Here is a 27,006-nt window from a genome sequence, read left to right as displayed (position 1 = left end):
TTAAAGCATGCATTAATTGTTGATTTACAGTTAGTTTTATCCTATCAGGGAGTAATCCCCCTTTTCTTTCTTTCTTTTTTCTTTTTTGTTATCATTAATCTGCAATTACATGAAGAATATTATGTTTACTAGGCTCTCCCCTATACCAGGTTCCCCCACAAACCCCTTTACAGTCACTGTCCATCAGCATAGCAAAATGTTGTAGAATCACTACTTGTCTTCTCTGTGTAGCACATTGATTTTTAGTTGATTTTCCCCCCTGGAGTTTATAATGGACTTAGGCTTTGCTTGAATGATGTGTCTTTATAAAATCCTTGAATGTTTCCATCCTCTCAACTGCACTGTTAGTGTGGAGTCCACCCTTCCTTAACACTTCTCTCCCAGACTCCTTTACTCCATCTCCTACAGGCTTAATGCACCGATATCATCCCAGGACTTCACTATATTGCTCTGTTGGTTGTCACTGGTATCCCTGTCCTCTTATTTTCCTTTCTTTCATTTCCTTTGAGTTCCAAAATTCCTTCTTTTATAGCTAAATTGATGTATAAGTGCTAAACAATAAACTGCACATATTATAAGAATATAATTTGATGTTTTTGACATGTTACATATGCAAAACCATCACCACCATAAAAGTAATGAAACATCTCCATCACTCCCAAAATTTTCTCTTGCCCATTTGTAATCTCTCCATACCTCCTCTCTGCCCTCTGCACCAATCCACCCAACTCATCTGTAGGCAGCCACTGATCTGCTATCTCTGTAGATTATTTTAGATATTCTAGACTTTTATATAAATGGAATAATTCACTACATACTCTTTTTTGTCTGATTTTTTTCTTTACATAGCATCATTATTCTGAGAATAATTGATGTTACATGTATCAAGAATTCACTCCTTGCTATTACTGAAGACTATTCCATTGTATAATAAATCACAATATTTTATCCATTAACCTGCCTTTGGGCATTTTTTTCAGTTTTGGCAACATATAACGCTGCTATGAATATTCTTGCACAAGTCTTACACTTCCATTTATCTTGGGTAAATACTTAGAAGCAAAATTACTGGATTGTATGATAGGTGTAGTCTACTGCTTTTTAACTGTAAGAAACTGCTAAACTGCTTTTGAAAGTAGTCATACTAATTTACAGTCTCACAAGCAGTCTTTTTAACTATAGATATTCTAACAGGTATCTCAATGTGGTTTTAATTTGCATGTTGCTAATGGTGCATTATCTTGAGCATCTTTTTATGTGCATATTTGCCATCCATGTATCTTCTTTGATGAAATTCTTTTACACCCTATAAAACTGCATTTTTTGTTCTCTTATTATTGAGTTTTGAGAGTTCTTTATAAATTCTTGATACAGGTCTTTTTTTCAGATATATGATTTCCAGGTATTTTCTCCAAGTCTATGACTTACCTTTTCATTTCCTTAACAATGTCCTTAGAAACTTTTAATTTGGACAAAAGCCAATTAGTCCTTTTTTTTTTTTCATGTATGGATTGTGGTTCTGTTGTTTATTGAAGAAACCTTTGACTAACCCAAGGTCACAAAGACATACTCTTATGTGTTTTCTAAAAGTTTTCTAGTTTTAGTTTTATATTTAGGTCTATGATTCATTAATTTTTGTTAATGGTGTGAGGAACAGATTGAAGTTCTTTTATTTTTATTTTTGGAAAATGGAGATCCAAATGGTCCAGCACAATCTTTTCTCTAATGAATTGTCTTTGACCTTTGTTCAAAATCAACTGACTATATATGTATGAAGGCATACATTTATAGATTCTCTATTCTGTTCCATTGATCTGTCTATTTTTATGCCAATACCATACCATATTAAATCTCTCAATTTACCAACATGGCATATTTCTCCACTTATTTTAGGTCTTTGGTTTCTCTCAGCAGTGTTTCTTAATTTTCAGTGTTTCAGTCTTACGTACCTTAGTCAGATTTATCCCTAAGTGTTACATATTTTTTGATGCTATTATTAAATGAGATAGCTTTCTAAAATTTCAATTTTTGTATTCTTTGTTTCTAATACATAGAAATATAGTTGCTTTTTGCATGCTCATCCTGTATCCTGTAATTTTGGCAAATTCACTTATTTAATAGATTTTTGGGTAGATTCCCCTGTATTTCTACATAGACAATACTTTTGTTTATGAAATTTTACTTCTTCCTTTCAAATCTGGATACCTTTTGTTTCTTTTTCTTGCCTTGTTCCTTTGGCTATAGTTACAATCTTGAATAGAATTAGAAAGAACATACATTCTTGCCTTATTCCTGATCTTAGAGGAAAAGTATTAATTTAATTTACCATTCAGTATCATGTTAGCTCCAGTTTTTAATATATGCCCTTTATCAGGTTGAGAAAGTTCTCTTCTGTCCCTCACACTTGTTGAGAGTGTTTATCAGGAGTGATGTCAGGTTATTTTTCTGCACCTACTGAGATGATCATATTCTTCTTCTTTTTAGTCTGTCAATATGGTGAATTACATTTAGTTTTGAGTGGTAAACTAATCTTGTATTCCTGGCATAAGCCCCTATTTATTCATGATACATACTTTTTACATAATGATGAATATGATTTGTTAAATTTTTGTTATGATTATTTTGTATTTATGTTCATGAAGGTTACTGATCTATCCTTTTTTTTCCTGTAATGTCTCTGTCTAGCTTTGGTATCAGAGTAATGCTGACTTCTAGAATGAGTTGGGAAGTAATATCTCCTCTTCCATTTTCTGAAAGAGTTTTTATGGATATGGTATTATTTATTCCTTAAATGTTTGACAAAAATCCCCAGTGAAGGCATTGGGGTCTGGAGTTTTCTTTATGGGAAGGTTTTTAATCACAAATTCAAATTAATAGATATAGAGCCAGTAGAATTATCTATCTCTTCTTGAAAAAGACTTAATAATATGTACTTTTTAAGGAATTTGTCTATTCAACTTAAGTTTTGAACTTACTGGCATAAAGTTTTTCATAATATTAACTTATTATCTTTTTAATATTTGTGGAATCTGTAGTAATGTTACCTCTCTTTCAGTCCTGATATTGGTAATTTATGTCTTTTACCATTTTTTTCCCTGATCAGTTAGGTTAGAGGTCTATCCATTTTATAGATCTTGTCAAAAAACCAGTTTAAATTTCTGATTTAAAAATTTTTATTGATCTTATCAAAGAACCAGTTTAAATTTCTTACTTAAAAAAATTTTACTTTTTTTATCAAAGTAAAAAAAATACTTTATATGATTTGAATACTTTCAATTTTATTGAGCCTTGTTTTATGGCCCAAAATACGGTCTATCTTGGCAAATCTTCTGTGTACAGTTGAAGAGAATCTGCATTCAATTGTTTGTGGGTAAAGTTTTAGTAATGTCAAATTAGGTCCAGTTGATTGATAGTGGTATTTAAGTCTTTCATATCCTTATTAATTTTCTGTTTACTTGTTCTATCAATTATTGAGAGAGGGGTGTTGAAATCACCAACTATGATTGTGGACTTGTCTATTTTTTCTTCTGCAGTTCAGTCAGTTTTTGTTTCATGCATTTTGAAGGTCTGGTATTAAGTGGACAAATATTTAGCATTATTGTGTCCCTCTGATAAATTGTCCTTACCTTAGTTCCTATTCTATATATAGCAGGTATGCCTTAAGTATTTGTGGAATTAATAAATTAATAAATAACTAATGATATTTTCCAAGGAAGTACAAGTATGACTATGGAAAATGTAACTTTTCTAGACCACTTTTCTCACTTTGAATTGTAAGGGGTTGGTAGTGGGTGGAACTGGGAGACAAGAGACTGAACAGTGGTTTTGGCCCTTGCTGTGGGGAACTTCAGGGCTTTATAGGGATACCCTCCTTAGGAGAGCCCTCTGCCCCACTGCCATCCCAGCAACTAAAACTTCATCTATTTTATATATTGTATTTCTACATAAAATTTCAGCTGATTGGAGGGTTCTGGTGCTAAACAAAGTTTGAAAATCACTGAGTTAGACATCCTGTGAGGTTACTGCAGCTCTAAGATTCTGTCTGAGGAACACTCCCCTGAGCTGATGAGGCTATAAGAAAATGCCCCATAATGGCCAAGGCAAACATCACAGCCCTCTGTAGGGAAGGCAGCATAAGTCAGAGGAATTGCCCTAGGCAATCAGGAAACAGGCAGGTTTCTGTCCCATCTCTCCCACTAACTGGCTGAAGTGTCCTTGGGTGTGACTCTTAGCATCTCTCCCCACATTAGATATACAGATTCTCATTTGGGTTCTCACAAAAGAGACTTTCTCAACTAGTGTCTAAGGTCCTTCTTAATTCTGTGTGTATATGTATATTTGTCTTAAAAAAAAAGTTTGGGCAACTATGTGGTATTTCATTGATGACTCTAGTATTACATAGAAGCTAACAGATATCCTGTCTGGATTTCATTTTTTTAGGGTTTGGGTAGCTAGAAATCTAAGAGTAGAAGAGGTGACCGCATGAAGGAAGATCAGCAGAAGGGAAGGCAGGATGATGGGAGGAAAGTGTGCAGATTTAGGCTGGGATTTATGCACGGGAGCAGAGAAAGGGGCCGGGCTTTATTCCTGGCCCCACAAGTCAGGAGCTTGGGCTTAATTTGGAAGAAGATGGGGAGTCAGTGATGAATGTGGGACAGGGGCATGGTTAGGGTGTGCCTCAGCGAGGTCCAACAACTGCAGCTACAGAAGGAAGTAGAACCGAGGAATCTGGGAGGCAAAGGAGTGAGGATGGAAGGGACGTGCTGCTCAGGGATGGAATAAGGAGTCAACAAAGCTCTGTGTGATGGGGTTTTGGGTGATTTTACTTTCTTTTCCTGCTGCATTTTCTCTTTTTTTTAAAACACAACTATTTCTCTTTTTCTCTATATAATGTATATATGTATATTCATAATATATATGTTTTATATATAGTCAGAAGAGATCATAAAGTTATTATCATAAAAATAAATGTTGGAATTATTAAAAGACAGAAACATATATATTTTCCAAACAATAAATGTTGGCAAGCGGTTTCAAGGTGAGACATCACTTAACACTTGAAAATACAAAGAGAAAAATATTCCCTATTAATGGTTCTATTTTCTTATAAAGTAACTGCTGAAATAAAGAAACATGGAATACAAGACTTCTGCCAATTGTCACTTACAAAAATATAAAGCGGGTCATAATCTGGAGACCTGACTAAGGCTTCAGGTGGTTTCACGCTCAAGACTGAGCTCTTGCCAAGGAGCTGAGGTGCGGAGTCCTGCTTTGGCAGTCTTATGATGGTGGGGGCTTCGTCCTGTGTGGGGACCATAAGCAGTGTTAGGTGACACCCAGATGGGAATGAGGGAAATAGTGAGAGAAATTCTTGAAGGTGGGGATTTATTACCTCAGCTCCTTGCTTCAGGGCCCGAGCAAGCTTTTGAGGCCTATAGCTTGTGGATGACCTCTGGACAGAGAATGGCTGATACCCCTTAATTTGGTACAGCTGAGGAACCTGAGGATGGAAGACACCCAGCTGAATACCACTAAATGCCCATCACCATTTGACGTGCTCAGCACCTCAGCGACAGCAGTTCTGCGCTGCCTGAGGGTGAAAGGGCAAGCACGGTGCTGCAACCACCAGACTGTGGCAACTGCTAGTCTGGACCATCCCTGGCAGACCTCAGCACAAGTCCCAAGCCCTGTAACGGGTCCTTGTTCTGAGTCCCAGCACATGTGAGCATTTGGTTATGCTCCTTACTGGATGGCTTAACCATAGGAGTACACCAAAATATTTATATTTTCAAAAACAGTAGTGCTCATATACCTCAAGAGAGGCCAACTAACTTTTGTTCACTTCATCTTGTGCTTTTCTTCTTAAGGTTTCTAATAGATATAGTTGTGATAGCTTCATGCATAAAATATGGTATACCCACAGAGTAAAGATACTGGTTTCCAAAAGCCATATTAGGAAAAAAGAATGTTATATATCACATACATCATGAAGTAACAGCAGAAGAACACACACAGTAGGCTAAACAGCATAATCAATAATAGAACAATACAAATTCAAGAACTTTTTGTTCACCCAATTAACTAATATCATATGACAGGTCTGACCTGAAGTTTGAAGAAGGAATAATCCTGCTTGATTTGAATTTCTGGAGATTTAACAGGGACAGGTCCAAGGCCGTCGGGAGCCTAAAATGTGAAAGTTTGAAAAATTAGCAGACCATCAATGCTGAGCAAAAGCAGCCATGCTTCTATTTCCAAACATTTTGAACATTAAATGAGCAGTTCTACTCTCAGAGTAACCCCTTCCTGTGAGCACAGCTGAGACCTGTTGCATGGGGCATGGAGGCAGCACTGGCTACCTCCTCCTCATCTCTGAGTGTATGCGATTCTTCTTTTTTATTTTCTACTGTTATGGATGCTGCACTGTGCCCCCCAGAATCCCCTTCGGGTTTGAAGGATTTAGTGCCCAGCAGCTAGGAGTCCTGCTGATAGAAACAAATCTCTGGGGTTGCCCTGGCTGAAGGGAGCTGCCTCACTAAAGGTCAGGTGCCCCTCCTAGTGCAGTCTGCCTCCAGTGACAGGCGGAGGCCGAGGGATACACGCCCGCTCCTCTCACCCTCTCCCAGCCTCAGAGCTGCTCAGGAGTTCTGCTGAGGCCTCTGTCTGGAAGGATGGCTACTTCTCTCTGCCCCGGCCAGCTCCTGCCACCTCCTCCCACTGGTGCTAATCCCCAAAGCACTACCTAATCAACCACCTGCATCTAATCTGCCTCAGTCACCCAGAGACCCTGGAGTGGTGGCTGACATATTCTGGACTCTCAATAAATACTATACTTCACCTAATCTGAGATACTGTCATTAAATTAGTATGACGCATGCTAATGTTCCACTGATTGTAAGACAGTTCCCAATTTCAAAGATGCTAAATATAAAAGAGTGATCTTAGAACTGATGAAACACAGTATTTATGGAAGGAATTACAAAATTCTTTATGGACAGGAAACAGCATTCTGCTTTTCATCAGTCCTAGCAGCAGAGGTCTTTATAGAGCTAACTAAAGTACCGGGTGAAACGTGTAAGATTTGAATTACACAAAAATAATGAGACAAACTCCACAGCATGAGATGATCCCTTTTCATCCCCATCACCCTGTCTACCGCATTAATTATTGAGTGCTGGGTACTTATTACTGCTTGAAAATCACAGATTATTTCCTAGGAAGTGGTATTCTGATGTTTTAAGTCACATGATTATAATTAATGCAGAAAACACATGGAATAGAGCCAGTCCTGTAATGCCTGAGTAGACTGACCTGCACTGCTTAACATATATTTCAGGATGTGAAGGGCAATTTATTCTTTGAGACTAAAAAATTTTGCATGTGCATTTTCAGTATGAATTTAAACACACTTATTGCTAACCATGTGAACTTGGGCAACATTTTATTACTGACCTTGAGTCTCAGTTTCCTCCTCATCTTTGAGATGATAAACCTATCACATAGATTAGTTCAAGATTCAATGAACTGATACAACTGAAGCACTTTAAGACACCACCTAACTCACGGTAAATGCAATGTAAGGGTCAGCTATTGTTTTTATTATAATGCATCATCGTGCCCAAAAGGCAAGAGGGATGGGATAAGCTGTCACACCTCTTGCCATAGAGAGGAAGAAAAGAGAGAGAGATACACACAGAATCGTTAGTCTAATGGGTTAGAGTGTTGGATTCTGGGGCTACCATTCTCTGGCCTCTCCATTTGGCTATGCAGCAGAAGACGTAGCTGAGCAGGGCCTGCTTCCCCAGGCCAGGCCAGGTCAGGCCCTCTTGGCTTCTTTGTTCCCCCTTCTGCTCTCAGGACAAGTTCCTGGGCAGTCAGGTGGGGCTCAGTGCCTATGCTGGGTTCCAGGCTGGGAAGTGCCCAGCTGTGTCACCAGGGAGCTCTGCGTAGGTGTATGAGGGGCCAGACTGGTGCCCTTGGTCATGATTCCCTGGGCACCTTGGGAGCCTCTCAGGAGGGGGCAAATTGATCAAGAGAGGTATGGCTTGCCTTGGCATCTGCCTAACAACATCTGATGATGCCTGCCCCCCTTGCCGCCCCAGCCTCACAGCACCCACCAGCTCGTTGGAGGCCTGAGGAGGACTGTACGGTGGGAAGGCGAAGGGCAGCACTTCCTTGGGTGACACAGAGAACCGGTTGGGATAATCGTCTTGCCTGATCTGGGGCAGGAGGTATCTGGAAGAACTGTTGTCTGTGGGTGAGAAACAAAACAGCAACTAGGGCGCTGTTCAGGTATTTTTGTGTGAAGCCACCATCTCTAGTTACATATTTGCCACACACCATTTCAAAAAGAATATGTGTGTACGTATGCAGTCCCAATTCTAGTTTCCTCTTTGTTCTTTACTGAAAACTTCTTCAGATTTAAAAAAATTAAAAGATTTTTAATTTTACTTCCAAAAAACTGAAATTTCTAATTAAATGTCTCTAATGAACATTCTTTATCTTGTCAAAGCAAAGAAAAAGATTAAATTAAGTAAGCATATGAAGACATTTTATAGATATCCATATATAAATCAGTAAATTTTACATTTTTTAAAAAAAGTTTCTTCATTAGAAACTTCTATACCAAAGATAAAAATAATATAGGAGGAAAAAACAAAGAATAATTAAAATGCAATCAAATAAAAAAATAAAATACCCATCTGGACTTTTAAGGAGAGGAAGCAGAGGAGAGGTTGATGCTAGGGGAGGATAGGCAGCCTGAGCCTGCCTGGGGGCGAGGGCTGAGAGGGCAGGAAGGGTTTGGAAGGGTCTGCATGGGTCTGCATACAGCCAAAGATGGGAAGCATGGTGACATGGCCCATGGGCTCCCAGAAGCTACTGAGGGTGGGCCTCCAACAGCCCTGGTCATCCTGGGGGTCAGAGGACTGGCATTTCTTTAAATAGCAAAGATAAACAAGATCAAGAGTGTCATGTGCAAAGCTAGATAACATCAGGTGCTGCCAGTCCATTAGTAAGTGTAAATGATGGTGATCCTGGCTCTCTGCGGACGAGAGGGAACAGAGGGCACAAACAGAGGGTTGGACCCTGGCCAAATTGCACAGACATTAGTTTGATTGGGTTGGTTAGCCTTGCTTACTATCAACTGTGCAGGCATTTCAGCCAAACCTGTGTGGAGGTCTGATTTACATCATGTGATATGTTGAATAATGGCCTCCAAAGATGTATACACTCTAGTTCCCAGAACCTGTGAATATGTCACCTTATATGATGAAAGGGCCTTTGCGGGTGTTACTGAGTTAAAACTTCTGAGATGGGGACACTGTCCTGGGTCATCCAAGTGGGCTCAGTGTAATTACAGGATCCATAAGGAGCAGGCAGGAAGGCCAGAGTCAGAGGAGTTGTGACAACTGGAGAGGGGTCAGTGATGTGAGGAAGGGGCACTGAGCCAAGGACACAGGCAGCCTCCAGAAGCTAGAGAAGGCCAGGAACAGATTCCCCCTTGGAGCCTCCAGAAGGGACCAGCCATGCTGGCACTTTGATTTTAGACTTCTAGCCTCCAGAATTGTAAGATAATAAATATGCATTGTTTTAAGCCATTAGGTTTGTGGTGATTTGTTACAGCAGCCATTAAAAAAAAACCCCAAAAAACTATATATATGATTTATGAAAATATTTGATTCCTACACAGCTAACTTCCTCAAAACCTCACACTCAGAGGACTTACTGGCTGAAGCATCACGTACTTCACAGCTGCACTTTACCTTGTGCTATGGACTGTCTTGCTTCACTGAGCTTTCTTGTTATGATCCCTCTGTTCATGTCACGAATAGCTCCCAGCATGTTGAGTAATCGTCGATGAACCATGATCTGGAATTAGAAAGAGTAATGATTTCAAATTGGTATACACTCATCTTAGCATTCAGTTTCATTCACTTTCCCCAAACACATCTAAGGGCTGAGGCCACTGCACTACGTCAGAATTCACAAGGAGAGAGGCACACTGCCCAGGCTGAGGCCACTGAGACTGCACCAGCCGGGCAAAGCTGACTTACTCACTTGAATACAGAAAAAGACTGGGTTGTCATCTGGCCTTGCCCCACTCAATTTATGAGCCCTTGTTTTCTGTTTCCAGAGTGGAATAACTAGTCCTACATTCTTTCTTTTTGGTACATATGTATAGTAATGCCCCCACCATGTTATTTTCAGAGTTGAGAGACAAACCAAGCAGACAATTCTGTGCAAACAGGGCCGTGGTGCTAACTGTATATGGTGGGCTTTGCATTCAGAGCAGAGGCTTGCTCCCTGGGCACTGGGCTGCTGCTGAAGGGCCCACTCCAACTAATGCTCCTCTTCATGCTGTGATTCTTCCATGTAACAAACATATGAAGTGGCTTCCCTGCGGTCAGTTCTGTTCAAGGTACTATAGACACAGTACAGAGCAAACAAATGTCCTGCCTGCACCGAGCTGACAGTTCCAGTGTGTGTTGGGGGTGGCTGGGAGTGGGATGACGATAAACCCTTAGTAAGACAAACACCATGAAGAAAATAAGAGATTAAATGCACCAGGGCATGACTGAGGGGCAGGAGTTGGGTGGCCTGGCCACTTCTGCAAGGATAATTAGGGAAGGCCCCTCTGAGGAGGTGAACTTTGCTCTGGGACTTGAATGGTGAGGAGACAATGATCTTGGGAAGAGAGTTCTGAGCAGAGGAACCAGCACACACAAAGACCCTGCTTCAGAAATAGGAGGCACATTTAAGAGACACAGAGAAATCCAGTAGGGCCTTGTGGCCTTGATAAAAACGGTGCACTTTATTCTACCGCAGTGGGAAGCCTTGGAGGGTTTTCCTTGGGGAGAGGGATTACCATTTCTAAGCTTTGGGAACTCAAGTCTGGCTGCTTGGGTCCAGGCAGGAGATGACGGGAGCCGTGACTGAGCAGGGGAGATGGCTGGAAGTCATCAGGCGGGGACATAAATGCACACTGAACTGACGGTACTTGCTGGGGAGTATGAATAAACGACTGAGCCATCACTCAGAGCAAAGCACACGGCTGCTGGCAATACTTTTTCATGCTGGAGGGCTTGCTCCAGCCAGGTGGTCCCAAAGTGAGAAGCCAGTCTGGCCAGGCTCTGCTGCTGTTTGCCCATTGTCAATAGCTGTGCTTTTCTCCCTCTGAGCACAGCTTGGTGCTGCCTCTTTCTACCCTTTCTCCCCACACTGAGCACCCTGTGACCACCTCTGTTCTGCACATATGCAGAGTCCACCCAGACAAAGCCTCAGCAGGGACACTGGTTAGTGAGGGTCTTGGAGGTTAGTGACATGGTCACCAAGGTGGCAAGTGCTGCCTCTTTATGCTTAGACTGTCCTCAGCCCCGGCTGAAAGCACTGCATGTAAGACAACCCATAACATAAACTTTTGGAGTCCCTTATACATATTCACTCCTTTAAGCTATTCAACACAACTCTGTAAGACAGGTCTTATTGTTATTTTCAGTTACAGATAAGGAAATGGAGGCACAGAGATTATATAACTTGTCCAAGATTAGAAAGCTCATTGGAAGTAGCACTAAGAATTAAAGCAGCAGCCTGCCTCCACAGTCCAACTCTTGAACCTGTTCTTCCTTGCCCTGCCCCCAAGGCTGCCACACCCCAGCGGTGGGGACAAGAGATGGACAGGCAGCAGAAGCTGCAAGAAGTACCATGGAGACTCCTGAATGCTGGAGTTCACAAGGACTGTTTCTTGGGGGAAAGATAAAACTTGAGCTGGCCCAAAGGACAGCTGTGGACAGATGGAGGGGAGGTGGAATGGCACCTCAGTTGATGGGTAAAGTGCAGAAACACAGGTTAGCAGGGAATAAGCTGGTGTGTTTAGAAGATGAAGACTGGGACAACATAGAGAATGGGGCAGCTGGAGAGGTGTAATTGCAGCCAGACCAGGGCTCAATGCATACCCCTGTATTGACCTTAGAGGCTAGAAGGTTTTCACTTTATTCTAATCACAGCAAACCTGGAGGCTGGAAATTTGCTTTGTGAAAGACCAGTGGGAGAGTGCAATGTGTCACTTCAGAGATGACACACTTTGAAGGGGAAGCCATGAGCTTATGTTAGGGACAAGATCCTACGGAATTCTCAATTATTCTTTCTAGAAATAATGAATCAACATTCAGTTGTTCTAGAGCTACCACACGACTCAGCAATTCTATTCCTAGGTATATACTCAACAGAACTGAAACATGTCCACAAATTCATACTTAAATGTTTGTAGTATCATTATTCATAACAGCTAAAAAGTGAGAACAACTCACTTGTTTCAATGGATGAACAGATAAATAAAATATCGTACATCCATACAATGGAAGAGCATTCATTCATAAAAAGGAATGAAGTACTGATACATGTACTACATAAATGAACTTTGAAAGTATGTTCAGTGAAAGAAGCCAGTTATTAAAGGCCATATGTTATGTGATTCCATGCCTAGGAGATGTCCAGAATAAGCAAATCCAGAGAGGCAGAAAGTAGATTAGTGGTTGCCAGGGGCTGGGAGATGGACATCAACTGCTAAGGGGAACCAGGCTTCTATTTGCAGTGATAAAAATATTCTAAAACTAGATACTGATGATGGCTATACAGCTCTTTGAACATACTCAGAACTACTGGATTTTATGCCCTTTACAAGGGTAAATTTTATGGTGTGTGAATTATATCTCAATAATGCTGTTATAAAAACTCATTTTTGGAGTTTCTGGTGCTGATGACTAAGCAGATTAAATTTTCAGTCTGGTGCTGAGACTCACCTTGCGTGCTACTTGTTGGAACCGTCTTTGTGCCCTGTACCTGTTGACCCAAGTATTATTAATGAGTGGATCAAAATTAGGGTGAAATTCCTTGATTTTCTGTGGACATAAAACAAAGGTACATTTTAGATTTAAATATTAACTCCTGGCCTAAGCATTTAATAAAAATGTTTTAGACTTTGATCCCAAATCAAGCTATTATTATTTCTTCTGTCACTTGAGCATTTATTAAGCACTTTCAGTGTACATAGAATTATGAGGAATACTTCTTGGGTTGGAGGCCAAAAGTGGGGGACAAGTATTCAATTTTAAGAAATTTATAGTCTAGTTAGGGGAACTCAAGCAAAAACACATGATTCTAAGGAAGAAGAAAAGTCACTCAGAAATCAATCCCACTTGGTGGGTGCTGGCATTGCACCCAGAATTGAGAGGAGCAGAGTATGTGATCCCCAGTGGGAGAGGACTGCTTTGCTGAGCCTGCCTGCTGAGCACCAGCACCCGGCCTGCACATTGTGTGCTCAAGAGTATGCAGCTGACTAAATGAATGGGAGGAAAGGGTGTCTGGGGTGTACTGAGGCCAGCTAGAGCCTCAGGATGGTAGGTTCTTGAACAGGGAGGGACACATTATGAAGAGAAGGCATCTGAAATGAATCAGTCCCACACTAGCACAGGTAGGGGGCTGTAGAGGGGAGGGAGGAAGGGCAGATGTATGAATAATCTGTTGGATTAGTTAAGGATGAGACATGAAGACTGAACCCAGGTATGGCCTGTGGAAGAGCCATGGACAAGATTTTGTGGCCAGATTAAATTTGGGAGAGAAGAAAATAGATAAAGATAATTCAGATGTTGGCAAACTTAGAAAAGTGCAAACGATGGAGGTGGGGAGATGAGGAAGAATTTTGCATTGTTAAAATTAAACATTGGAGTTTTAATCAGAAACTATCACATAACAGAGGATTTTCAGGTAGAGGCACTACTGTCCCCATCTAACGTTTGAGGACACTGTGGAACTAAGGCTAGGAGGACTTTCCCCAGGTCCCAAGTCTGTGGTAGATCTGGGACCAGAAATCTGGCCTTTGACTTTCTGTCTTGAATCTGTCCCACCAGGGCCAGGGGGCGTGGGACAGAGGCCCAGGGACCCACCTGGAGGACTGCCAACAGCAGCTGGAGAGCAAAGGGGAATGAAAAGCAGACCAAGGAGGGCAAAGTAAAGGGGCGGGAAGAAGGAGCCAAAGGATGAAATGTCATTGACTTCGACATTCATCATGAGTTTTGATGCTTTACTTGTGAAAGGTAGTAAAAATCACTCTCAAAATGAAAGCATATTAACATTATTCAAAAGGACTTCCATAAAATTTTGTTTAGCATTTTAAACAAACATATTTTTAGATATTATGAGCTGCCAATAATTAGATTCCAAATAAAGGAAAGTTACCCACTTCTTCCAGATTGTGAACAATCCGCTTGTGGTTAACTTCAGTCTTGAGTCGCTTAAATTCCTCTTCCAAAACAGGATCTCCTCTATCTAGCTGGGTTTTTTCATCATTAAAAATATTAAAATTGAGTACAAAGGCACACAATTTTCTTTCTTTTAAAAACTGGGAGAAATCCATTAAGCAGTTGGTCAAACCCACCCATGAAACTCCCTTTGGGAGTTGGTGATGACAGAAGTAAGTTAAAATGGTCATTATAATTACAGTCACTGTTTAAACATGGAGTTTTTATACAAGCACAAACCCAATACCTTCTCTTTAAAACTAGAGGATAGAGGTCCTGGAAATTATTTCTAAGGCATTTAAAATTCACAGAAAGAATTTTAGGAAACCATGTAACCATGGGAATACAGAGATTTTATTTAAAATAAATTTAATGTTTCTGTGAAGTTTTAAACTCATTGGAGCTGATTATCCAAGTATCAGGTTTTGACAAAAGGCGGGTGATTCCTCCCCTTTCCTGTGTGGTGGCAGCTGACTGGGGTCTGCACTTTCCCTGGAGTAAGTATCCCCGCAGGCTGTTCCCTTTACCTCACTATCTGCTTCTCCGATGGCTCCTGAGCCCTCTTTCCTATTCCCCAAGGGCCACAGGTCACCCCAGGGAAGGCTGGCTGGGCTGGCCTCATTGTCTACACTCACCTGCCTCCATGGAAAAGGGACTGGGCATACTGCAAAAATCTGTTTGTTTTTGCCTGTGGTTTTATTATTTGTTAGGTTACTTCTAAAACTAGCATGGCTTTTAGGTACACTGTTGGTGATGATTTTAAAAGACTTAACTGGAAAAAATCTATTCTGACCACCTTAGTAATACCCTGCTCAGAAATAGGAGAGTCATACTATTGTCAGCAGGGGAGTGAGCTGTGGAGCTCAGATTGGTGCATGTCGGGAAGATGAGTCACCCTTCACATCTGCCCTTAAAGTATGTGGCTCTCTTGTTTCCTGCCTTGGGCTTCTGCCTTTCTCCCATTATTCACCTTCCCCAGGTCACCACATTTATTCGTGTGGTCTCAGTCTCCACCTCTCTGCTGGGCCTTCCCAAGTCTCTGTCTCTGGCTCAGACTTGTCCCTTCAGCTGCCACGTGGATGCCCTCTGGTTACCCCAGATTTAACATGTCCCAAATTAAACTTTTCTCTTTCCCTGAAGCTAAATTTTCTTTGATATCTGAGATCTCATTTAAAACCAGCTGGAAACCTAGGGATCATTCTCTCTTTCCTTACTCTTCATCCCCAATTTATCTACCAGTTGTAGCTCTATCACTGCACACAGCACACTTCAAAGCATCTCTTAATGTTTCTGTGCCCGTCTGGACTGTGACCTTCTGAGGGCAGGGACAGTGGGTTATTCACTGGCACAGGATCTTACAGACAATGGGCATTCACTAAGTACATTTGCCAAATGAATCAACAGTTGGGTGTGCCTGTAGACCAGATGCTGGCAGTCACAGCCTTAACACTTTACATGGACCTGGTCATGCCATGTCCGTATCACCTTCAACATTCTATAGTGGGGTTAATGGCCAACACTTGATACCTCATTTTTAAAATCACATGCAAAGAATCTGAACAACTCACTAAACTAAATTTAAATCATTTATGCCTAACTCCTAAGATTTACTAATGCAATGATTTTATATTCTTTTGTTTGTCTTAAGAAAATTAAGACAAATTTATTCAAATATCTGGTTTGGACTCCAACCAGAAAGGAAATCTAGGAAGAAAAATGTATTCTATATGAGAAATATATTCGTATCTAAATATATACATGAGATATGCACATTTTTCCCAGTCCTTACTACCCAATGCACCCATTGTGTATAGCATTGAGTGTGGGAAATTCACAATCTCAAGCTTAAATATATGTGTAACTCCTGAACAGTGTCCCTCCAAAATTCCTATGTTGAAATCCTAAGCCCTAGTTACCTCAGAATGTATTTGGAGATAACAGTTTTTAAAGAGATAATAAAGTGGGTGGGTCCTAATCCAATGTGACAGGAGTCCTAAGAAGGGGAAATTTGGACACAAAAGGAAGGCAATGAGAAGGCACAGGGTAAAAATGGTCATCTACAAGCTAGGAGGAGAGCAGATCCTTCCCTCAAATCCTTCACAAGGAGCCAACCTAGCCCACACCTGGATCTTGGACTTCCAGTCTCCAGAACAGACACAAAACATTTCTGTCATGTATGCCACCTAGTCTGTGGTGCTTTGTCATGGTAACCCTAGTACATTAAGGCCACATGTGATTATTCCACATATCCTATTAATTAAGTCCAACCCTCTGTGACACAAAACCCGAGCCAAGCCCTACTTCTGTTGTGTCCTGTGCTTCAGCCACTGCAGGCCGTCCCTGGTGTTCTCTAGAACTGTCCTGCACAGGACTATGTCTCTGCTGCTGTGGTGAGCCCAGGGCTGTTCTGCAGTTCCTTACCTAAACCCATAGGTGCTGCCTTGATGACTCAGATGTGGCTCCTTACCCTCAACCACTTTCCACATCTCTGTTCAGCTCCTTTGAGTGTCTCTGATTGGGAACTTTTGTTTGGGTCAGGCTCTGGCGGGGCTCCCAGTCACTGTCTCTGGGTCTCTCCTACCTTCATGTCTGCACATCATGGGACAGGTGAGGCTCATACCCAGAAGTCCAGTGTGAATTTGAGGCATTCCCTCCCTCTGAATTGAATGCCTTTGTCCTCTTTGCTACTTCTCAAAATTATACCAAGACTTCCAGCAAGTTTTCCTTCTAGATGAGTTCTCACTCCTCTCTGGCTTCAGAATCCCTACAATACTTGTGATATATGTACAGCCAGTCTTGATTGGTTAACAATTAACTTGTCATCACCTCCTCCCCTCCCAACTTAACTAGAAGTTTTCTTTCTCCTGATATAGCATGCATATAGCAGGAATTCAAACATATTCTGTGAAATGAATGATATTAGAGCAGCAATTCTGACCTTGTATTTGGTGTTCATTCTTTGCCGATCTTCAGCAAGGTCTTTTCTAAATTTAAAAGACATATGACCTTTACCAAGGTGCACCTGCCTGGGGAGAAAAAAACCAACTTCCAGAACCCATCAGAGTCAACTTCAGGATGGAATGTCTTAGCTATACTCATGTGTTGAAAAGGGATGCTGAGATATTGTAGGAGACATCATGGGGGAGAGAGGTTCAGCACAAAACCAAGATGAATAATGTGTTCTACAAAATGAAACTTGTCTTCTTGTGACAAGCTACAATATTTATGAATAAAACATCTGGATGCACACAGCATTGGGAAATGCAAATCAAAGCAAAATTCACATCCACTAGGATGGCAATGATGATGATGATGATGATGAGGATAATAAGAAAATAATAGGTAATGTCAAGGTTGTGGAGAAATTGGAAGCCTTGTATATTACTGATGGGAATGTAAAATGGTACAGCCACTGTGAAAAACAGGTTGTCAGCATCTCAAAAGTTAAACATAGAATTACCACATGACCAAGCAATTTTATTCCTAGGGATATACCCAAGAGAACTGAAAAGATATGTTCACACAAAAACTTGCATATAAATGTTGACAACAGCATTATTCACAATGGCCAAAAGTGGAAGCCACCCAAATGTCCACCAACTGATGAATGGATAAACAAAATGTATTATGCCCATACGATGGACTATTATTCAGCCATAAAGAGGAATGAAGTGCTAATAGACACTATAACCTGGATGAACCTTGAAAATATGTTAAACGAAAGAAGCCAGTCATAAAAGGCCATGTATTGTATGATCCCATTTTTATGAAACATCCAGAATAGGCAAATCCATAGATATAGAAAGTAAAGTAGTGGTTTGCAAGGACTGGGGAGAGAGAGGGGGATGGGGAGTGACTACTAATGGGTGTGGGGTTTCCTTCTGGAGTGATGCACATGTTCTGAAATTAAGTAGTGGTGATGGTTGCACAACATTGTGAATATACTAAAATCCTCTGCATTGTATAAATGGTTTAAAACAGTGAGTTTTATGTTTTGTGGATTTTACTACAGCTTAAAAAACCCTGATATGTAATGTGTGTATCATGGAACTTGGCACTTATTCAAAATAAATAGAAGCTATGGTTTTAAAAGGGGAGGGGTGTCTGAAGAACTATTTTAGATTAAAGGAGACTAAAGAGACATGAAAACTAAGTAGAAATTGTATGATCTTTGCTTGGACCCTGGATTCTTCCTCTCCAAAAAGAGAAAACAAACCCAGGTATAACAAACGTTATTGGGCCATCTGGTTAGATTTACATGTAGGCTGATTATTATATTATTATATCAATGTTAAATTGCTGGGAAGTGATTATGGTCATGTTGGGAAATGTCCTTGTTCTTAGGAGCTATGTGCCAAAGCTTTGGAGTGAAGCCTGAAGATACCTGCAACTTCCTTTCAAATGATTACAGAACACATGTGTGTGTGTGGACAGCGTGAGGGGAGGGAGACATGGCACAGTATTAACAATTGGTGAACCTACATCAAGTGTTTTGGGTGCTACCGGCAGGTTTAAAATCTTCCAACAAAAAATGCTGGGAGAAAACATTAAGTGAACAACACAGCATTCAAAACTGAATTTAGGATGTGACTTCAGTTTGTTCCAGAGAAGCATAGAAAGAAGGAAAAGCAGAGTGTTAACAGTAATAGTTGCATTACAGTGAACTTTTTTCCTTCTGCACACCTCAAACAATATTTTTCAGGTTTTCTACAATGACCACATCCATTTTTTACAATAGAGAAAGAGTGTTTTTAAATATGATCTTCAGTTACTTGGCACAGTTGCCATTAAACCAAGGCCAGACCATGAATGCAGACTTTGCTGCCACAGCAGGTATATCCATGCAGAATAGAGGGCATCCCTACGTGAGCAGGGGAGCAGGGTGTGGGACATGGAGGAGGACCTGCAACTCAGCCCGCCATCAGTCTGTCTGGGAAGTCTGGAGGCAGGAGCGTGGACGAGACAGATGCTCAAAGACCCTTTCCAGGAGGCTGCTTTTTGGCTCAATTCAAGAGTTTCTAAAGTTTGCTTTAGCTAAGCATACACATGGACATGCCTGGTATGATCTGGTGAAGCATTGTGCACAGGGTTCCAAGGTACGGTCTCTCGGCTGAATTTTAAAACCTCCACCAGGGGCCTTCGCACCCTACCCTACACTCCTGGGCCTCCTGAGGGTCCCTGAGGCATGTAGCCCAGGGCACAGGGGCTCATGGTGGGGAGGGAAGGGGTGCTCGCAGCAGTGGCCAGAAGGGAGCAACATCCTGGCTTCTCCCAGAGGGCACTGAGCCCGGCCACTGTCCGCTTACCCTGTGGAAAGAGCATGATTTGGTCACACTCATTTATTCCCAACAGAAATTTCATTCTGCAATAGCAGGTCCAGTGGAGGAGAGAGAATAATCAAATTTTTCAAAGGGCATAAAAAGTTATTACATTTCATTGTGTCTCATTTATAAAAAGCCATTACTAAAAACACTATACTGTCACTTGACAAAAATAATTGCTCAATATTTACCACTTAAGGTGATTTTCAACCTCTTCGTAAGTGTCCTGTCTGACTTTCTGTTCAAAGAGTGCTTCCTTCATCTGTCTTGTTTTTGAAATCTCATTGCCTTGGTCCAAAACTGAGGGCAGGAGCAAACAATGATTATGCCAGTAATCAAATCAGGGTCATTTGCTAAGGGAAAGGCACATTTCTAATGGCAAAACATAACAGCAGGCTAACTGAATTTCGTAAGTAGTAAATGTGACAAGCAGTACTTCTTTCATATTCTGCCCAGGGGCTGATTTATGGTAGATCAACTGGTTACCTTCTCTTAGTTCTTTAATCTTCAGTTTTCCTGGTTCTTGGTTTAAAACAGTTGCCACAGCAAATGGATTTGATAAATCTACTGGAAATCTCAAGTTCTGATATTCAATTTCCTGAGACCAAACCAGGAGGGAAAATTCATTATTTTGCCTCTCTATCATTCCTCCCACCGTGTTTGGCATAGTGGTCCCTTTACCTTAATCTTTGGAGGCTCTGATTTGGCTGGTAGTCGGTGAAAACTTACATGTGTCATTGCCTTTTCTGGAGGAATGTATACTTTCTTAGAAAGAGCATTTAGTCTTTCAAATTCTTCTAATCTATTGTTTAAAACAGATATTAAATTAGTATATAATCCAACAACTCAAGGTTTCTTGAATTCTTTGTTTTGGTTTTTCTGATGATTCCATAATTTACAGACCATTAATGACTATATTTCAAGTGAAAATCAATCTGTATGCTAAAATAGTGGTCTCCTGAAATAAACACAAGGTCAGAATGCCAGAGTATAATCCTGTATATCAAAATAGCTTATCAGTGGCTATTTTTCTGACATCCCCAAAGAGCATAACAACTGAAAAAGACGACAGGCTGAAAAATGCTCCCATGGTCTAGCATCATTCATTTCTAGGCTGTTGGTTTTCAATAGCTAGATTTACTACATTAAAAAAAAAATCTCACACTGACTTATCTTCCTAGTAAAAGAATGATTATGCCCACTGTTTTTAGTAAGATCTTTTAACAAGTAAATCAGACTAACATTTGAGATCTTTTCTGTCACTAAAAACTGCCTTTGGGCATATGTAGGTATAGATAGTGCTTGGTAACATGACTACAGAAGCTGACTGAGTTATTTATTACGAGATGTTGTAGAAGTATGTTATGCTCACAACTGCTCCCTATGAAGCATTTCTTAAAGGATACATGAACACTTGTTTTACAGGATTACATATGTCCTCGATACTACAGAAATGTGGTAAGAATATGCTAACATTCATTCATTACTGACAGTCAATATGTGCTGCCTGAACACCTGCTGAACAGGCCTCACTGCACAACGTGGGTGACACGCTAGCAATCTCAAGTTGCACATCGCCTATGGAAGGGTGCCTGAAAGGTCCATGCATGGGAGGACCTGTCCTGTGGTGAGACACACACTGACATGCTGTGATGTGCAGCGATGAGGCACTTGGTTAGGGAGTGAGCTGGGGCCCAGCATCCACATCTCAACAGAGTGTTCAGATCTGCTTTGAACAGGAGAAAACAAAAACAAAATTTTGAGGGTATTAAAAAACAGTCTCCTTAAGAAATCTGACTATTAGTGTCGACGATGGAAATGAAGGGGCCCAAGAAAGTGTATAAACTACAGAGCTACGTACAGAGTTTGGTAGTGTCACATTTAGGACATGAGTAAATCCATCACACACCCTACCCGAAATGGAAAAACAGCCCATGAAACTTTCAGAGAACACTGCAGCCAGGATAATTTTTTTCCTTCACAATTGAATTTATATATTATAGTACTATTTACAGTCTGGGGACAGGCAGGTCTTGAGACATAGTCCTTGAGAACATCAAGAGTGCACTAAATAAAATATTAAACTAATTGGGAAACCAAAACATAATAGTTTAGAAATAGTATACATCTGCATTTGCATGGTGCTTGTGCTGTACAGTGTGTATTTAAGAACATGAATATTTAAGAAGGATACAAAAGTAAAAATCCCACTCAAGTGATGTCTTTAAGAAAGTTATTTGTGTACTGCAGAACATGGCATGAGGTGGCAAACAGCATTTTGCTCAGCCAGTTTATCTGACACCAGAAAAATTAGCATTGTTTTTTCTTTATATCCAATGCCACTTGTTTATTGCCCAAGTAATTTTATTTCTACTATGGTTACTTGAAGGATTTGGGTTCAGGAGGCCACACTAATATTCTATAGTTGATTTAGGCTTTAGAATTTTAAGGAAAAAATCGTGATATAAATATTTAATAAATCATGGAGTTCATATTTTGATGTAAGGTTGTTACTCCACTTTTAATAGCCTAATGATGTTACTATGGGATGTGTGTCTATATGTGAAGGGAAGCGAAGGAAAACCAAGCTATTTCTTCATTTTCAACATATTTGTAAGAATTTCCAAGATTAGTATTTACATTGTGACAAATTTTCTACTTAACTTTTATAAAAATCTTTTATATTAGAAAAAACCTAATCTTAACTAGATATATTGGGATATAAAAATACAGGCTGACATTCAAATGGAAATAGAAGTTCAGAAAAAAATTTGGTGGAAATTTAAAACTTAGTCCCATTTTTCATCCACAACCTGACTTGAACAATGATTGTGCTTTAAAAAAAACCTCCCATGACACAGTTGCATTTCTGCCTTAGGTCAAAGTCACTTGTGGTACATGGCTTCTACGACAGCAGCTCCCCTGTTGGGGATATCTCCAGAGTATGGACCATTTCCCATGGGGCTTTGCAATGGACACTGGCCACAGTAGGCATTCAATTAATTATAATGTAAAATTTTGAGTAGGTAGTAATATATACATATGGTCAAAAATTCGAAAAGCACAGAAGTAGTAATCAGTGATAGCAAATATCCCTCGAAAATCCCTTTTCTCAGTTATTTCTACCCCTCTTGGCAGAAGCAACTACTGTTGCAAGCATAGAGATATTCTACGCATTATGCATGCTGTTATATTTTAAAGTGGATTTCATGAAAGTTCATCCTTTTAAGTAAGTTTTTGATGGCATTCTATTTCAAGAGAGAAACAACAGCAGAAAGGAAGACTTGGGTTTAAAAAAACTTTTTAAGAATAAACAAAACATTCTAAAGCAGCCATACTTTAAAGCCACGTTGGGATAACAGGTTCCAGTAAAGACACATTCGTATGGCTGAGAGTTGAACTGTGAAATCCATAACTGCATTTTTATTTGTGCAATCCCATACTGAAAGGGTGTAAACTTAACAGTCACATTCATCTTCCCATTAGCTGGAATTATTCCTAGAGGACAAAATGAGAAAACATGTTACTTTCTCTTCTTGTGAAGTCCAGTCAAAAAGACTGACACACACATGCAAATATGGTTGGCCTATAATAAGCACAGGTGTTTCTATTATCTTCATTTGGTCTTTTCATTAAATACACATGAATCAACTTCCACATGTTTACACTGATCTCATTTACCAGTTACTACTTGAATCCTTTATATTTGATCATGTCAGTTATATAAATATATACACATCAGTCAGCATTACTGAATCAGAAATGAATTTCCAGAACTATAATCTTTAAGCTAATTATCAGATGTCAATGTTAATGCTGTAAGCAAGGAAAAGCTAGGAACACTTCTAAAAGTTTCTGTCCAAATAATTCAGGTCCTGATATTTTTGTGTAATATGATTTTCTCCTTTCAAATCTTCAGGATGGGCTACTGTTCTCTCCAAAGTCAAACATTCCACCATGCCTTTTTCCTCCCTTGTACCTCTAGTGCCAAAGGATTAGAATATAGGAAGTGCTCAAAAAACATGAAAAGAAAAATTAAAGGGAGAGAGGGAAGGCAGACGATCAGTGTACTAGGTGCGAAAATGACAGATGTTTTCTCTGACTTCCACTGAATGCTCTCTGGCTTGCTTTCTAGATGATTCCTTATGCCCCTGTGCCTCTAGTCTTTTCACTGTCCCTGCAGAAGACCGACCACCTTCCCTCACAAATGCTTGGCATACTCTCCTTCCCATCTACACCCTCCTTGGAGTCTTGTACCACTCTCTCTCTTGTTCTCTATGCTCAGCTACGTGGACCTTTCACTCAGCTATCCAAGTGGTCACCCGAAACTGAGCACTTACTGTGTGCCAGGCACTGTTTTCGGCACTTGAGAAACAGGAATAAAAAAGACAAAGTCCAAGATCTCACAGAGTTTACACACTAGTTGGGGGTAGCAAATACAAAGAAATAAACAAATGAGCATAAAATACAGTCATGTCATGAATACCAACCAGACAAATAAAGCAGTGTATGCAGAGGCAAGTAAAATGTGACGTGCTATTTGAAATTAGGGTGAACAGGAAGGTGAGGAGGTGTTCTGGCTGACAGCTGGAGGAAGAAGGGGGCCTTTGCTCTAATCCTCAGACACAGGGCTCTTGCTGTCTCAGTACTTGCTATTCCCTCAACCTAAAGAGCCTTTTCTCCATATCTTTTTTTTTTTCATCCTACTCTTTGACATGATCTCTTTATTGTCTGCCTTCACCTAGATTCAAATGTAAGTTTTACAAAAGCAGGTGCCTGCTCATTACTGTGTTCCCAGCTTAATAAATGCTGGTTGAATGAGTGAATGAACTCAAATTTCAAAGCCTATGTCAGCCTACATATTACATGAAACTCATGACTCTCCATCCAGAACAGCCTTTACTCTCCTAAACTTCCATCAGCCCTCACTAATCATGTGCTACCTGAACTGTTACCTTTCAAAGTTTATAAGTCTCCCAACTTAACTGCAAGCTCCTAAGGTGGACACCAGACACCAAAGCTCTTTTCTCTTCCAGGGTCTCTAGTACAGTGCTTCAGAAATAGTTATTTGCCAATTTCCTGTGAATAGAAGTTAAAATATCTAAATGACACCCACTAGTGACTGGAAAGCCCATTGCAGGGAAAAGTGAATCAACAGAAAAACTCAGTTCCATTGGTCAACCTAGATCCGCTGGATAGAGACTTCATGACGTGCCAGAGTTCAACACCTTGACCACACAGTCAAAAAATGCCGGCAATTCTTTGGGGGCTTGATACTGAACACATTCTATTGCTTCTACTCCAGCTCATTGACTTTAAAAATAAGAACAAGCTCTGGAACAAGGACTCATGTTTGCCTTGACCTGGCTGATTTATTTTTGAAGGCTCCCAGCTCAGACCGCATACATAAAGCACAACAGGTGCAGCCTGGCAACCGGAGCACGCTGCTTTACCCATTAGCAGGGATGCCAAACAGCACAGTTCTGCTGATGGAACTTGGTCTCAGCTGACTGTCAAATGTTAACAACTATAAAAGGTGTGCCAAGCAGTCACAATTTACTACTTAGCAAAAACCTAACGGCGGGAGACAGGATAGTAGGTTTCATGTTTTAAAAGTGAGAAGGGCATCCAAATCATTGTTACTTCATTTAAAAAGATCCAAGACATGATTTTGTGGTTTCAATCTAATTTCATCTGGGGCCAACATCAGATCACTACCCTTAACATAACCAGGGATAATGTTAAATCACAGGGCAGGGAAGGGCGTAAGGTCAGCAGAGAGGAGAGAAACTCTTAGATATAAACTACAGGCAGAAAGCCCTAGTTTATCAGTAAAATGAGTATCATGAAGAAAATGTAACAGCGCTGGAAAATGCTATCTATAATGCTCAGTGAGGTTATCAGAAAATAGCAGTCTATCTCTGCCTTGATTACAATGATATAAAACATACATAAATATCAGCCATAAGAAAGAAACAAATTCTACCATTTGCAACAACATGGATGGAGCTAGAGGGTATTATGCTCAGTGAAATATCAGGCAGAGAAAGACAAATACCAAATGATTTCCCTCATTTGTGGAGTATAACAATGAAGCAAAACTGAAGGAACAAAATAGCAGCAGACTCACAGACTCCAAGAAGGGACTAGTGGTTACCAAAGGGGAGGAGAGGGGAGGGCGGGTGAGGAGGAAGGGAGAAGGGGATTGTGGGGTATCATGATTGGTGCACGTGGTGTGTGTGTGGGTCACAGGGAAGACAGTGTAGCTCAGAGAAGACAAGTAGGGACTCTGTAGCGGTGACTGCAATGGGGTGTGGGGGGGACTTGATAATAAGGGTGAAGGTAATAACCACATTGTTTTTCTTGTGAAACTTTCATAAGAGTGTGTATCAATGATACCTTAATAAGAAAACATACATAGATATGGGCAGTTACTAAAAGGAGATAGAGAAATGAAAGTACATTATTTGTTAGTCAGTAAAGCCCAGAATGGGGATAATTTTTAAAAATTTCTTTCTTTCTTACATGTCCATACAGTGTTATTACAATATTGTTATAATTTAAAATAACTTTTTCTTAAAAAAATCTCAGAAAGTACAGCTCATTTTCCCTAAATTGCCACAAAGCCATTTAACTCACATGCTTTAAATGCTTGTAAGTACTGGTCTTATTCTTCCAAAGTTTAAGGTTTTACTAGCTGTGTGATTTTGGGTAAACTTCTTAATCTCTCTAAGATTCAGTAGGGAATTTAATAGTTACATAGTTGAAAAATTGTCCATGAACAAGCTGTTGACATTCACTGGATCACAAAAGGGAGGGCTTCAAGGTGATCCTTCCATCTGACTTGCCACCATGAACCACACACCACCCACTGGGACAACTGCAGGCCACCATCACTGTCCAGGAAAGGCCTTGGAGACCACACACACTTACATCTCTGTTGGGCCTTGCAGGAGCTCTGTGACTAGCTTGGTTACTTTACCTGATGCTCAGTTTTCTCATCTGTAAAATGGGACAAGGCTTCAAGGAGAAAATAATGTACAGGGTCTGGGATAATGCATATGCGTGTCCTACAAATGTGTCCTCCCTGACATTTGTGCCAAATAAAACAAGCAATAATTTATTGTATATTAAATGAGCATTAAAGTATCAGGCCAAGGAAGTCTTTCTTGGAAAAACTTCTACTTGAGTTCTTAAGAAGGAAGAGGCAGTTGTCTCATGATGCCAAGCCAGTGGGATGTTTCCCAAACCACTAGATGCTTTCTTTTGCTCCACCAAATTGCCAAATGCAGGCAAATCTGCACTCAAAGAAAAGGAAGACTGGTGCCTCAGAAAGGTCTACCTAAAGTTTAGGCCTGAAGACTTTCTGCAGGTGGGTGAAATGGAAG

At 40.4% G+C, this 27,006-nt stretch overlaps 1 protein-coding gene across 3 annotated transcripts in view; it reads right to left on the bottom strand.

Moving 5' to 3' along the window:
- CFAP221 (cilia and flagella associated protein 221) overlaps positions 1–27,006 on the bottom strand; it is a 120,966-nt gene that overhangs the window by 17,411 nt on the left and 76,549 nt on the right. For all 3 annotated transcript variants that reach the window (XM_057505694.1, XM_036886650.2, XM_057505695.1), the window contains exons 8-19: positions 22,957–23,116; positions 20,300–20,420; positions 20,105–20,216; positions 19,810–19,918; positions 17,236–17,323; positions 14,240–14,329; positions 12,801–12,899; positions 9,765–9,870; positions 8,118–8,251; positions 6,106–6,186; positions 5,393–5,500; positions 5,168–5,302 (exon numbers count right to left, since the gene is read on the bottom strand). In XM_057505694.1, coding sequence (XP_057361677.1) covers positions 5,168–5,302; positions 5,393–5,500; positions 6,106–6,186; positions 8,118–8,251; positions 9,765–9,870; positions 12,801–12,899; positions 14,240–14,329; positions 17,236–17,323; positions 19,810–19,918; positions 20,105–20,216; positions 20,300–20,420; positions 22,957–23,116 — 1,343 coding nt within the window. The remainder of the gene's footprint in view (positions 1–5,167; positions 5,303–5,392; positions 5,501–6,105; positions 6,187–8,117; positions 8,252–9,764; positions 9,871–12,800; positions 12,900–14,239; positions 14,330–17,235; positions 17,324–19,809; positions 19,919–20,104; positions 20,217–20,299; positions 20,421–22,956; positions 23,117–27,006) is intronic.

Source organism: Manis pentadactyla, chromosome 8, assembly GCF_030020395.1.
Source record: "Manis pentadactyla isolate mManPen7 chromosome 8, mManPen7.hap1, whole genome shotgun sequence".
Classification (NCBI taxonomy): Eukaryota; Metazoa; Chordata; class Mammalia; order Pholidota; family Manidae; genus Manis; species Manis pentadactyla.
This window is presented reverse-complemented; position numbering and strand designations above follow the sequence as displayed.